The sequence below is a fragment of the Molothrus ater genome, chromosome 5, assembly GCF_012460135.2.
Source record: "Molothrus ater isolate BHLD 08-10-18 breed brown headed cowbird chromosome 5, BPBGC_Mater_1.1, whole genome shotgun sequence".
Lineage (NCBI taxonomy): Eukaryota > Metazoa > Chordata > Aves > Passeriformes > Icteridae > Molothrus > Molothrus ater.
Window position 1 is genome coordinate 7,162,984 of NC_050482.2, and position 12,557 is coordinate 7,175,540.

The window sequence follows — 12,557 nt, forward strand, 5'->3', positions numbered from 1 at the left end:
GAAGATCTGGTCATTTGGGGGCTTCTTGGTCAGGCTCCTAAGGCTGCAGGCAAAGTTGTGAAAGAATAAAGTCCTACCACTGTGGAAATCTCCACAGTTTTATACTGCCAAACCAGACGGAATAGAATTTATAGAAAGCCACTAAAAAAAAAAAAAGCAAAACAAAAAAAAAAGAAAAGCACTATTACTGAGAAACAAAATATCCTACAGGTCCAATTTTGTGTTTTGTAAAAAAGGTACAGAGAGAGTCAACATTATCTTTAAATCCATATTTACAACAAACCTAACAGTGTTTTACCAAAAATACAGAATTATAAATGGAGTGAAACTGATGCAATTGATTTTCATCATGCAGCTGAGAGGTATGCAAAAAAAAAAAAAAGCAGAAATAGAAAAAATATTCTTGCTGTTAGTATTGCTATTGTAAACTTGGTCAGAGGTCTCAGAGCCCAGTGTCCAATTATGACTGGCAAGCAAAGAGAAAAAGCTGGTACCAGCTCAAGGGATTTGTAATCCTTGAGAATAAGTATCACACAAATGGGATCGGGAAACGGGCAACAAAAAAATGACAACTTCAGTATTTCTATACACACACTTTGAAGAAGCACTACCTGCTAAGTATAAGAGAACCAAAAGTAATCCCCCCTCCAGTCTCCTTCCATGCTAACAGCTTCACAAAACCATGGCAAGGCAGGCATCAGCAACACTTTGCTCTGCACTCTGATCTACAAGGACATCAGACCAACTCTGAGGGCTGCCCACAGAAGTCAATACATCCCCAGACATTCACAGTGTTTGATTTGCAACAAACATCACCTTTGTGAAGGTAGAAATAATCTTTCCCTTCTGAATCCATATCGTATCTGACACAACGGGCACCTGATCAATGACTCGTGACTCCTACTTACTTAAACCAGGCAACTGCTCAATGTGTGCTTAGAGAAATAACAACATGGACAAAAAGGAATGGGAATGCAGCAGCAAGGAGTCCCAGGAGAATTGGGACCTGCCTTTCTAGTCCACCCAAGCTGTATGGTATTAACAGACCCTCTGCCATGGAGACATAGACTGGTTTGAATTTAAAGGGGACTTTAAAGACCATCTAGTCCAACCTCACTGCCATAAGCAGGGACATCTTGCACTTCCTCAGATTGCTCAATGCCCTGTCCAAGCTGATCTTAAACACTTTCAGGGATGGAGCACCCACAGCTTCTCTGGGAAAACTGTTCCTATAGTCTCATCATCATAAAAAAATAAAAAAAGTTTCCTAATGTTCAAATAAATGTACCCTCTTTCAGTTTAAAGCCACTGCCCCTTTGTCCTGTCACTAAAATATCCATCCTCGTCTTTCTTACAAGCCCCTTTTCTATTATTATTATAAATTTATATTATATTAAAAGTCCACAATAAAGTCTGCTAGAGCTTTCTCTTCTTCAGGCTGAACCACAAATCTCTCATCCTGTCTCCATAGCTGAGTGAGATCCATAGAGATGCTCCATAGAGGTGCTCCAGCCCTCTGACCATCCTGGGGGTCTCCTCTGGAATTGCCCCAACAGGTCCATGTCTTTCCTGTGCTGGGAGCCCAGAGCTGGTGCAGCACTGCAGGTGGGCTCTCACCACAGTGGAGCAGAGGCACAGGATCATGCCCACAGTTCTTGTGGATTTTTTGTCTATCAGTACTCCCAAGTCCTTCTCTGCAGGGCTGCTCTCAATCCCTTCATCCACCAGTCTATACTGACACTGGGGATTGCCCTGACACAGATGGAGGACCTTGCACTTGGTCTTGTTAAACGTCAGGAGGTTCACATGCCATTCCTCCAGCCTGCCAAGGTCCTGGATGGCATTCCTTTCCTCCTGTCAACCAAGCACACCACTCAGCCTGGTGTCATCTGCAAACTTGCTGAGGGTGCCCTAGAAACCAGTGCCTGTGTCATTGATGAAAATATTAAATTGCACTGGTCCCACTATGGATCCCTGAGGGACACATCACACTTATATCTGAACACAGCTCATTGATTTCTGCAGGGAAGGATTTCACTGGCATTTCTAGTCAACAACTCAAAGGAAAAATGCTTCTGACTAGTTTTATTTTTTCATCTTTTTTTTCCCCCAGTTCTGAGTGCAAGACTCACAAGAGAAGCTGATTGCCCAGGAGAAACACTGCAACTGATACAACAAGTGCCACTGAATACCCAAAGTCAAAAGAGAGAATTGCTCCCTGGCTAATCATTCTGTTGCAGAAGCATTAAATTACTTTTAAGGACAGCAGTGAAAATGTTTTCAGACAGGAAGAGTGATTTTCAAACAGTCCCTCCTTTAAATTCTCTGCCCATTTTTGTCATTAATGTAGCCTTTTGTATCTCTGTCATGGAAAAGGACTGAAAGTGCCACTAAAGGATATCTGGGCACGTGGTAGAAGAATTTCCCAATGATAATAATGCAAACAACATGATGTTGTTCTTGTAGAGATTTCATACTGGCCCAGTTATTTCTTGGAATAAATGAAACCACAGTGTCTGATAGCCCAGCTCCTTGGAGGGAAGAAGGGTGCTATTGGAGCCAGACTGAGTGAAGACTCACAGGACATCAGACCTTGGCATCTTATTCCATCACAGCTTTTAGGGACAGGCTTCCCTATCAGGGATCAGGCACCAGCATTTGGGCAACACTGTAAATGCCAATAGAGATCACTGTTATGGCAGTGGTACCTTGTAGTACCATCACAGATTAAATTTTTCTGTTGGAACTACAAGTCCCTCCTTTCTTCTCTTAAACTCAAAGGAAGAGGTTAAGCCAAGCCTCAGAAGTTGCTTCATTAGTACAATCCTAGCTACTAAGAAACATTGCTCTCTGAAGTGTGTACCAGCTGCTATTTTAGTAGTCCTGTTGCATTTACTGTAAAACATTTATCAAGTGCTTTTCAAATTAGAGTGGGTTTTTTTGAAGCAATTTTGAGCTCCTCTTTCTTTCATTTAACTTATTCATTAAAGCTTTTAAAAAACAATGAGATACAGATAGAGAGAATTCAGACAGATTTTTGCAGATTACTGAGCTCAAGAAAAGAAGGTACAAAACAGTGTTTGTGATTTAAACCTAAATACAAGCATAACTGTAAGAAAGTCTGTCAGCTGCACTGTAAGATATATTAGGACTATGCCATAGGCACAGCATACACATTGCTGCAGAACTGCACACTTGAGAGGGTCCTCTGAAGGCCTCCATGCCCAGCCTGCTGCTCAAAGCATGGCCAACTACACCATAATGCTCTGGCCTGTGACCAGTCACATTTTGAGTATTTCCAGGGCTGGAGGTCCTGCAGCCCCTCTGAGCCCCTACTGCACTGCTCAGCCCTTATGTTGAAAATGCTTCTCCTTATCAAATTGCAATTTTCCATGTGTTCTGTGCCTCTTGTGCCTCTGAGAAGAGTCTGACTCCACTTCTCCACACCATCCCATTAGGTAGCTGTGAACAGCAGTAAGGTTTCTCCTGGATCATCCTCTCTCCAGTTCTCTCAGCCTGTCCTCATTTGATACTGGAGCAGGGAAGTGGTGAAGTCCCAAGTCTTGGTGGTCCCTCCACTGGACTCAAGCCAGTTTGTCAATGCCTTTCTTTCATGGGGAGAGGGGTCCAAAACTTGGCACAGAGGTGGTTGCAGAAGATTTTCCTGCCTCCTTTTGCTGCCAATGGACTCAGAGAAGCTCTTCTTATTACCCTGTGTCTCCTAAGTTAGCAATCTGTACCTGAGAACAAGTCACAGACTCTAAAATAAGCTCCACTCTTAGAGCTTATTTTTGGCCTGTCTTTTGGTAATGTGGGTATTGTCCCTACAATATCAGATTTCAAAATAGAATCTAGTTCAGAAACTCTGGCCTAATAATATCAGCTCTTTATATGCTGTCATCACAGAGTTTGAAGGAACATGTGCTCTTCTGGAAGCTAGACAGCAGTGACTGCTAAGAAAAATCAACCAGCAAAAGGTGCTCACACCAAGAAATTTGCTCCCCCAAGAGAAGGACCACTGTACTTATGAGCAATAAACTAATCTCATGCCAGTATTATCTTCCTCCATCTCTCCCCAATCCAGCCACCAACTACTGAAAAATTTACAGAGCAGACATAGTCAAATACAGTGCAAGACTCAGAACCTTGATTGAGTGTATCACTTACACTGTCATTATGTTTTCAAGATTTCTTTGCATCTCTGATATCTGGGGGGAAAAATAATTATCTTACATGAACATTGAGTTTCCAGCCTTAGAGCCTGACTTCAGAAACCAGGATCACTGGCTTAAAATTAACACAAGCTGTCCCCGTAGAAGCTATTTTTAACAAGTGAATGAAAGGGAATAAAAATAAGACTGCATATTTTAATAGACCTAACACACGTCAGAAATTCTAATCCCCTTACACTCTCCTTAGCTGAGAATATGTTCTAATTACACATAGGAAGGAAAGCAGAAAACATACCTTTTATTGCACCCACAATATTTTGGTCTAGTCCTTTCCGGTTGTCATTGAGCCCTCTTTTCCTTTTGCCATTTGGTAAAGAGTTAGCCAGAGTCTTGTCATCAAAAAATGCACAGACCAGCTTCCTAAAGAGCAGACTTCCTGAGCGAGTGTAGTTTGATAGTATAGAGTCCAGCTGTGATTTTGGCATGAAGACATCAAAGCCTTCTGCAAGTTGCACTTCTGGCTACCAAAAGAATACAAATGTTTTAATTAAACGAGCATTCAAAGACATTATTTTACTTCAATCATGCATCTGGTGAGACTTTACAATCACTTCATCAAACCATGAATCTTTTTCTAGCTATTCAGGACCACAGCAGCCTAATTCATTGAAATCAAACCCTATCAGTGAATAAGCACCTTAAAAGGCAAATCAAACAATCACACTCCTTGTCTAATGTCTGTAAAAGTTAACAACTACTGACATCATTTCTAGGCATACAGCTAACAAAAAGACAGGAGATACCTTTCAATGTTGGGTAATAACGACAAAGCACAGGATCATCGCAGAGCAGTGCTCCAAAGTGCTGCTTTTTGAACATTTATCTAACCATTTAATGGACTTGTTTCACTGCCAAGTGCTGTGAACAAGTGTGCTGTGGGGCAGCCAGGCACTTCCAAGAAGCACAAATGCAGGGATACTGGCCCAATCCATGTGGCTTCCCAAGAGGGCTTCCAGCAAAGATATGGCCCACGTGAGTATCAGCACATGATGAGTCTGAGGTTGCCCCTGGAGCCAGCACTTGCTGAGCATCCATTTGTCCCTCCTTTTCACAGTCCCATAATGCATGTTTAGAAGAGGATGATGTTAGACAGACAGTTTATTTCAGTACAAAAATCCTCAACAGTGAATCACAGGGATTTAAATCACTGCCAAGGTGAAATGGAGGGGAAGAAGAGAAAAGAAAATCATGCTGTATTTCACAAGAGTCTTCTCTCAAGTACACTGAGGGCCAAAATAGACAAAGGCCTTTGAGGAAGTCCCCTTACCAAGAGTCTTTTTGCTGCCCCTGTCTGTACATATCAGAAATTACACGAACAGCATTTGCAGAATTTTCTTCTGTGAGTACCATACAATGCTTACGGTAAGATTTCTTCACAGAATAATTATATATCTAGAAAATACATTGGGAATGAACTAAAGTTTTGAAAATACTGTTTAGAAGTTGGCAAGGAGGTAAAACAATCAGTGATCATGATGTGAGGAAATAAGCCAATATTACAGCCTTGCTCCTAAGAACTTGCCCTTTTTTTGCCCTACATGAAATATATTCAGCAATGATGATGCCTTTTCAGAGAAGTTTACAGAGCAAGAGCAAATGCCATCTCCCATCATATCACCTGCAAACATCTTGAGTCCAGACAGAAAAAAGGGCTGAAGTCTAAGAACAATTTGTGTAATTCTTTTCCCATGGATTTCTAAAAATCAGTATGGATTGTGTTGCAGCAAGTAGAGTATTTCCAAAGCATGTACTGTCATGAGATATGGATGTGTACTGTGTGATAAAACTGAAGATTACCATGCTTTGGGAAGCCAGGATGAAGAATCTTAAAATATGCAGACAACAACAACAACAACAAAATTATAAGAAGCATGTAGTTCCTCAGCTTGTCCTAGATGAAAATATGGATTTTTACCTCAAGAACTTTGAAAATGCTGGATCCAGAAAAACAGCCAGTTACTGACATTTGACAATATTCAAATGTAGGTGGGTTTTTAATATGTTACTTCTAAACTTCTGGTGACAGATTTTCAAGAGTAAATAAATGCGGGCCAAGTTCGCAACTTGGGAAAAATTCTACTTCATATAAATCAAAAACCAGAATGCAGCTGACATGGTGATGAAGGATACCTGCCCTACTCTGTTTCTTTGGTCTTGTGACAGCATATGACCAAGATGACCTCAATGATCCAGATACCCAGGGCAGAGAAATTATAGAGCCACAGGAAAGTTTAGGTTGGAAAAAGCCTTAAAGATCATTAAGTTGAGCCATTAACCCACCACTAAACCATGTCCCCAACTGCCACATTTACATTTCTTTTAAATACTTCCAGGGATGGTGACTGCTACCACTTCCACAGTCAGCCTGTTCCAGTGCTTGACAACCATTTTGGGGAAGAAATTTTTCCCAATATCCAAAATAAATCTTTTGTGGTGCAACTTGAGGCCATTTCCTCTTGTCATATCACTTGCTAGTTGGGAGAAGAGACTGACACCCACCTGGCTACACCCTCCTGTCAGGAAGTTACAGAGAGTGATAAGGTCCCCCCTGAGTGTCCTTTTCTCCAGGATAGATATTCCAGCTCTATTGCCCTTCTCTGGACATGATCCAGACCCTCAGTGTCTCTGTTGTGAGGAGTCCAAAACTGACACCAGGATTTGAGGTGAGGCCTCACCAGTGCTGGGTATGGAGGGACAGTCACTGCCTTGGTCGTACTGGCCACACTATTGCTGGTACCCTCACCAACAGCCAGCTGTTCCTGTGGTACTTCTTCTGAAACCTCCTACTTAAAACCCAAAAAACCAGAAGGATCATGAGGCCCTGCTATTATCTTCTCTATTTGTGCTGAAAAATCAAGTGAGTCTCTCTTCTCTTCTCTTCTCTTCTCTTCTCTTCTCTTCTCTTCTCTTCTCTTCTCTTCTCTTCTCTTCTCTTCTCTTCTCTTCTCTTCTCTTCTCTTCTCTTCTCTTCTCTTCTCTTCTCTTCTCTTCTCTTCTCTTCTCTTCTCTTCTCTTCTCTCTTCATGGTTTTCCTCTTCCCTGGTTTTACCTTGGAACACCTGCATTACACTTTGGCAGGTGCATCAACCACTCTACAATAGAGCTGTAAAATACATTTCAAATCTTACCATTCTACCATTGTGGAGGAGTCAGTATTATTTTAGTTTTGATTGTTTTATTCTTAATATAGGGATTGATTTGTTTATCAGTGAAACAGTTTGGAGGCAAAGCTATGATTTATTCTTGCTTTCCTTTAGTAGTTAGCTATTCTTCAATCAAAGACAATCAGTAACCATTTGAATTTCATGATCACTCTGAATGTAATTTCTCAAAGAAAAAGCACTTATTAATAGATAATGATCATGGCAAAAGGAACTGGAGGGTAAACTATTTGTGAATAACAAAATAAAGAAGACCTGAATGCTAAAGGCTTTTGCTGTGCTAAAATTAACAGGCAGTGAATTAGATTTAATCCTAGATATTTTAGTAGGTTGTAATATGTAGATTAAAAATGATTAGGTTATAAATGAAATATTACAACTGTAAAACAAACACAAGTTCAACTAAGAGTTGTAATCAGACCACTGCATTTAAAAAGCAGATTCTGTGATCCATGGTCCAGATTAAGGGTTTGTCTCACCAAGACATCTTCCAGCTCTGTAAGTAGCACTATTTCATCTCAGCAGGTCTGGACTAATTGCACTGGTTTTGGCAGCCCTGATTTTATACCCATTAAACTTGGATTCTTCTTAAAGTTCAATAAATGTTGGCAAAATAGCAGTGGCAGCAGTGGTGATGTATGACACAGCACACACTACAGACAACCTGTGGAATATTCTCAAGGGAACATTCATTTATGGTGCTTTGTAAGATGTCTTTCAGGGTTTTTCAGGAAAACAGACATGCTGGTTGTGACCACACCAGAGATGCTCATAAAAAAGTAGAAAAAGATAATGCTGCCAATCATTCTCAAAGAAGTGACTTTCTTAAGCCTTCTCAAAATATTTAAGGTCACATTTTATTTTTGCATTAAATATATCTGTTTTCAGAATTCAAATGTTTTCTTTCTCAAGACAAAACAAAATCAATTTGTTTGTCTCAAGGTTCTGGCTCTGTAAATTTAGTCAAACAACTGTTGTGGCAAGCAAAGGCTCAAGCATGGAAGGACAGATGAAGACCTGATTTATGAGCCAAATGTTTTCTCTTTTTTTTCCTTAGGTCAAACTGGCAACTACAAAGAATTGTGTCCAGCGATGAAACACATTCATAAAGCCAAATTAAATTCCACTGCAAGCACAAAACTGTTTTCAAAACCGTGTTTCAAGCTGACAAGAGTGCCACAAGCAAAGAAAAATTATAAGCACAAATTGCATACTGGAGATAAATTACCAGTCCTCCCTAAACCTTTACCTCAAACATTATTAAGCTCAGTACTACAAAAGGAAACCCTCTGAAAAAAGCATAAACTAGTTACTCTGTATCACTACACTGACTCTGTAGCAACCTAATTAGTGGTGTGGCTTGCATCTCTGTAACTGAATTATCCTGACTGCTCTTTTTTATTATTAGTTCCCTCTTCCAGAAGGATAGAATATTATCTGCTGCATTGTTTTCATTTATGCTTATTGATACAGAATTTAATTATGTTTTTCTAGCTCATAGTACTTAGGAAATTGGAACGAGCCTGCTCAAAATTAAAAATATATTAGAGAAATTAATGAGCAGTTTACTTGTCAGTGAACTGGTTTGGATGACATCAATTTGGTCATTAAACAAAGCCAATCATCCACCAATACATGTAATTTCTATCAGTGTGTACATGAATCAGGAAAACATGCTTACTGCAATTTTCTATGGGAAAAGTGCATGTTCTTAGAGTGGCAAATTTTGGCCATTTTAGTCACACTGACATCATCAACAGTGCTGAGGCCCTACTACAGCACACACAGCAATCAAGACCAAAGGACCCAGTTCAGCAAAGACTGAATATGAATTTTGCTAGAGATGAAGAGTCCCCCAAAGTCAGTGGGACCATAAAAGCAGGAAAGCACATAAATACTCCTTGGCAGGATAAAGACCCACGTGTGGATTACATGAGCTCATCAGCAATGATGGGGCTGTGAATGCTTTACACACCTTGCACTTTTCATGGCTCCTCACCTCAACTGTGGCTCTTGGCATTGGGAGAGATGAAGAGCAAGTTTCCACTGAAAGCTCAAAGAACAGGAGCCTTGAACTCAAGGGGAAACTTCCTGCTGGTGAAAGTTGAAAAAAAAGACCCAAAACCCTGTAATGAGCACTCCCCACATCTAACCCTAACATCTCCATTCACTCCTACCCAAGATTTGCTTGTTCATTCTAACAAAAAGTGGGAAGATGCATCAATGTGACTTGAGTACTGATTCTTCTGAATGAGTCAGTATTTCAAAATCTTTCAATGCTGCATATTAAAATTTTAACTTACATCTGATGAAGCTGATTCAAGGATAATTCCAAACCCTGAAACAGGGGTCTCTGGCTTCAGGGGGGGTTCAATTGCTTGCAGACTCGACTGTTCTGAGTTTGCTGTCAGCCTCTTCTCATTCTCTGGAGAGCTGGGTTTCTTATTTGTGGAAACTGCTTCAACAACTTTGAGGGGCAGTTTTCTCTTTTTATTTCTCTTTCTTGATATTGTTGACTTCTGTGCACAAATCAGAGGAACGGGAGGCTGCTGTCTGTTTTGAGTCCCAACTGAATGAAAGAAATTAATGCATTAATTTTACAGACAAAAGCCCATGAACATCCACACAGATGCACCATTAAACTACTGACTCATTGAACTTATTTTCTAGATAAGTGATGTGATTTTCAGGGCTGCTGGTGCATGGGAAACAAATAAGTTTTATCACCTTTGCATAATTTTCCAATCTGAACAATGGGGATAATGACAGTGAGCTCTGTGGTGAGGCTTTTCAAGCCTTTTCAAGCCATACTGATGAACAGTATTTTAAGGAAATGAGGAATACACAGTTCTTTTTCCTAGTGACCACTGGATGGCTGGTGACATGAAGCACTTAAGTGATGATTAATTTGTGTGTCCTCTGAATGACTGAGAATCTCACTCTTTGAGGATCTGCTCCTGATAAAGTAAGATAATACAAGTGCTAATGCAATTACAGTTATTTTTATGACAGTGGTCTCCAAGTTAATTAGCTCAGCAAGAACATTTCAAGTACCATTATGTCAAGAATGAGTGAAAACACTATTCAATAGTTTAATTTCTGAGGGGAAAAAAAGTAACCCAAAATTCCATCAGTTTGTTTTGCTCATACACAAAAGCTGACATGTATTACCTCTGAAATATAAGAAACCATATTTTACATTTATCAATATTTTGCATTTTCCAGCATTCACAATCATTTGTATAAATTAAGGCACCAATCCTGAACCTGTACCAATATGAACAAGCCCTCCAGAAGAATGCTATCAAGATACCATTATGTGTGTGGATAAATCACTAACATCAAGGTCAAAACAAAGAAAAAGCCACAAGTGCTCTACATGCAAATCAAACTCATTCAAGACATGAGCAAGATACAAAAAATCCTCATCTACAAAGCTTCAGGAAGAAAACAAACCTCAGACTATTGTTTATTAAAATATTTCTGGAATATTTCATTTCTGGCAAGGATTTACAAGACTGTGATGTGTAGTTTATAATTAAGACAGTAGGGTGTCTGAATACTAAAATAAGTTATTACACTTTCACTTATAGGTTTGAATTTTAGGGTTTTTTTTTCTTTTAGCGACAAAAATGCCAAATGATTTTTTTTCTCTGCAAAACCTTAATTTCAGAAAATATGAAGTATTCCAAGTGAATCAAAAGATTCATGAATTAACAAAGGTACTTACTCTGTAGATACATAATAAATAAGAAATGTTCTACTACTGAGGAGTCAGCTCTTTTGGCATAGACCCCAGTTTTCTAACTCTCACTCACAAGCCATTTTTCAATCACCCATGTGATCTCAATGACATAAATTGGTGTGATTGCATAAAAAATCCCATGTACCAGCAAAAATTGTAAAACTGGGCTTTGGTGTACTTCTTTGTAAACTGATGACTTCTAGAAAAGCATTTTTATGTGTGCCAACTGATATTACAAAACCTGTCTGATCATTCCCATCACTCACTCAAACATTATACACCGTGGAGACAAGGAGTTTAGTCAGCCCTTCACTCCACCCATCTTTCAGTTAATTACTCAACACTCCCTTTTCTTACAGAGGTCTTATCCAGCCTCTCCACAAGAGAAGCCTCCATGGCTCCAGTCCCCATCACTCATGCTGGATGGGCAAGTCAGCTGACAAAATTTCCAACATCTCCATCTCCTCATTAGTATTAACACTAATTTTTAGGTAGCACAGAGCCTGCAGCTTCACATCAGCCTATGATGACTTAACTCTACCTACCACGTTCTCATTATCTTGCTGGCTCAACTACTCCTCTGGCTCTGCACTGTTCTGTTTCAGCTCCCAACCTAGGAGAAAACTAGACTCAGTAATTTTCCCCAGTGAACAAATTATTGCTGGTATACACACTAAAAGCTGGTGCTTCATAGCCAGAGGAAGGGTGGAGGCCACAACATGCAGTAGCTAGCTCAGCTGAGACTACCACAGAGCTAAAAGAGGTTTGAATGAAGAACTATTTGGTAACTTTCAGCTACCTTCAAATTTTACTTTTTTTACCCCTAAGATTAGTGAAGTGCTAAGGAGAACACAGGTGAGGTAGCACTTGGCCCCCCTGGATCAATACACTGTGAAAACAAAGTGGGCATATTGACCTGCCCACTCAGCTCTCATTATGTATCTGATCACATTAATTTTATTTTCAATTTAGCCTTAAAAGGCTAAAGATAAAATCCCATATTTCAGGTAAGGATCTGAAAAGTAGAAGTTGCATTTCCAAGAAACCTGTGAAAATTTGACTTGACTTTGATATGTCAGGATAGCAGGAAACAATCCAAGTTTTCCTGAGTGCCCACACAGACTTTAATCTCCTAGACCATTCCCTAACAGGAAGATCACGGAATCATAGAACAGTTTGGGTTTGGAAGGGTCTCCAAAGACCATCTCATCCAACACCCCTGTATCAAACTGGGCCATCCTCAAGTCATTGCTTGCCAGAGGTTTGCACATACAGGACTGGTCACTGTACCTGCTTGCAGCTGCATCAATTTTCGCATGGTCTTGAGCTCCTGAAGAATGGCCTGCAGGGTTGACTGGCAATTACACGTACAGCAGTTTGGTCCAACTGATGAATTCACCATTGGAATTTCTCCTGAAA

At 40.0% G+C, this 12,557-nt stretch overlaps 1 protein-coding gene across 2 annotated transcripts in view; it reads right to left on the minus strand.

Moving 5' to 3' along the window:
- Positions 1-12,557, minus strand: part of BEND7 (BEN domain containing 7) — a 46,891-nt gene that overhangs the window by 15,223 nt on the left and 19,111 nt on the right. For both annotated transcript variants that reach the window (XM_036400336.2, XM_036400335.2), the window contains 3 exons: positions 12,429-12,551; positions 9,697-9,962; positions 4,468-4,693 (listed from right to left, as the gene is read on the minus strand). In XM_036400336.2, coding sequence (XP_036256229.1) covers positions 4,468-4,693; positions 9,697-9,962; positions 12,429-12,551 — 615 coding nt within the window. The remainder of the gene's footprint in view (positions 1-4,467; positions 4,694-9,696; positions 9,963-12,428; positions 12,552-12,557) is intronic.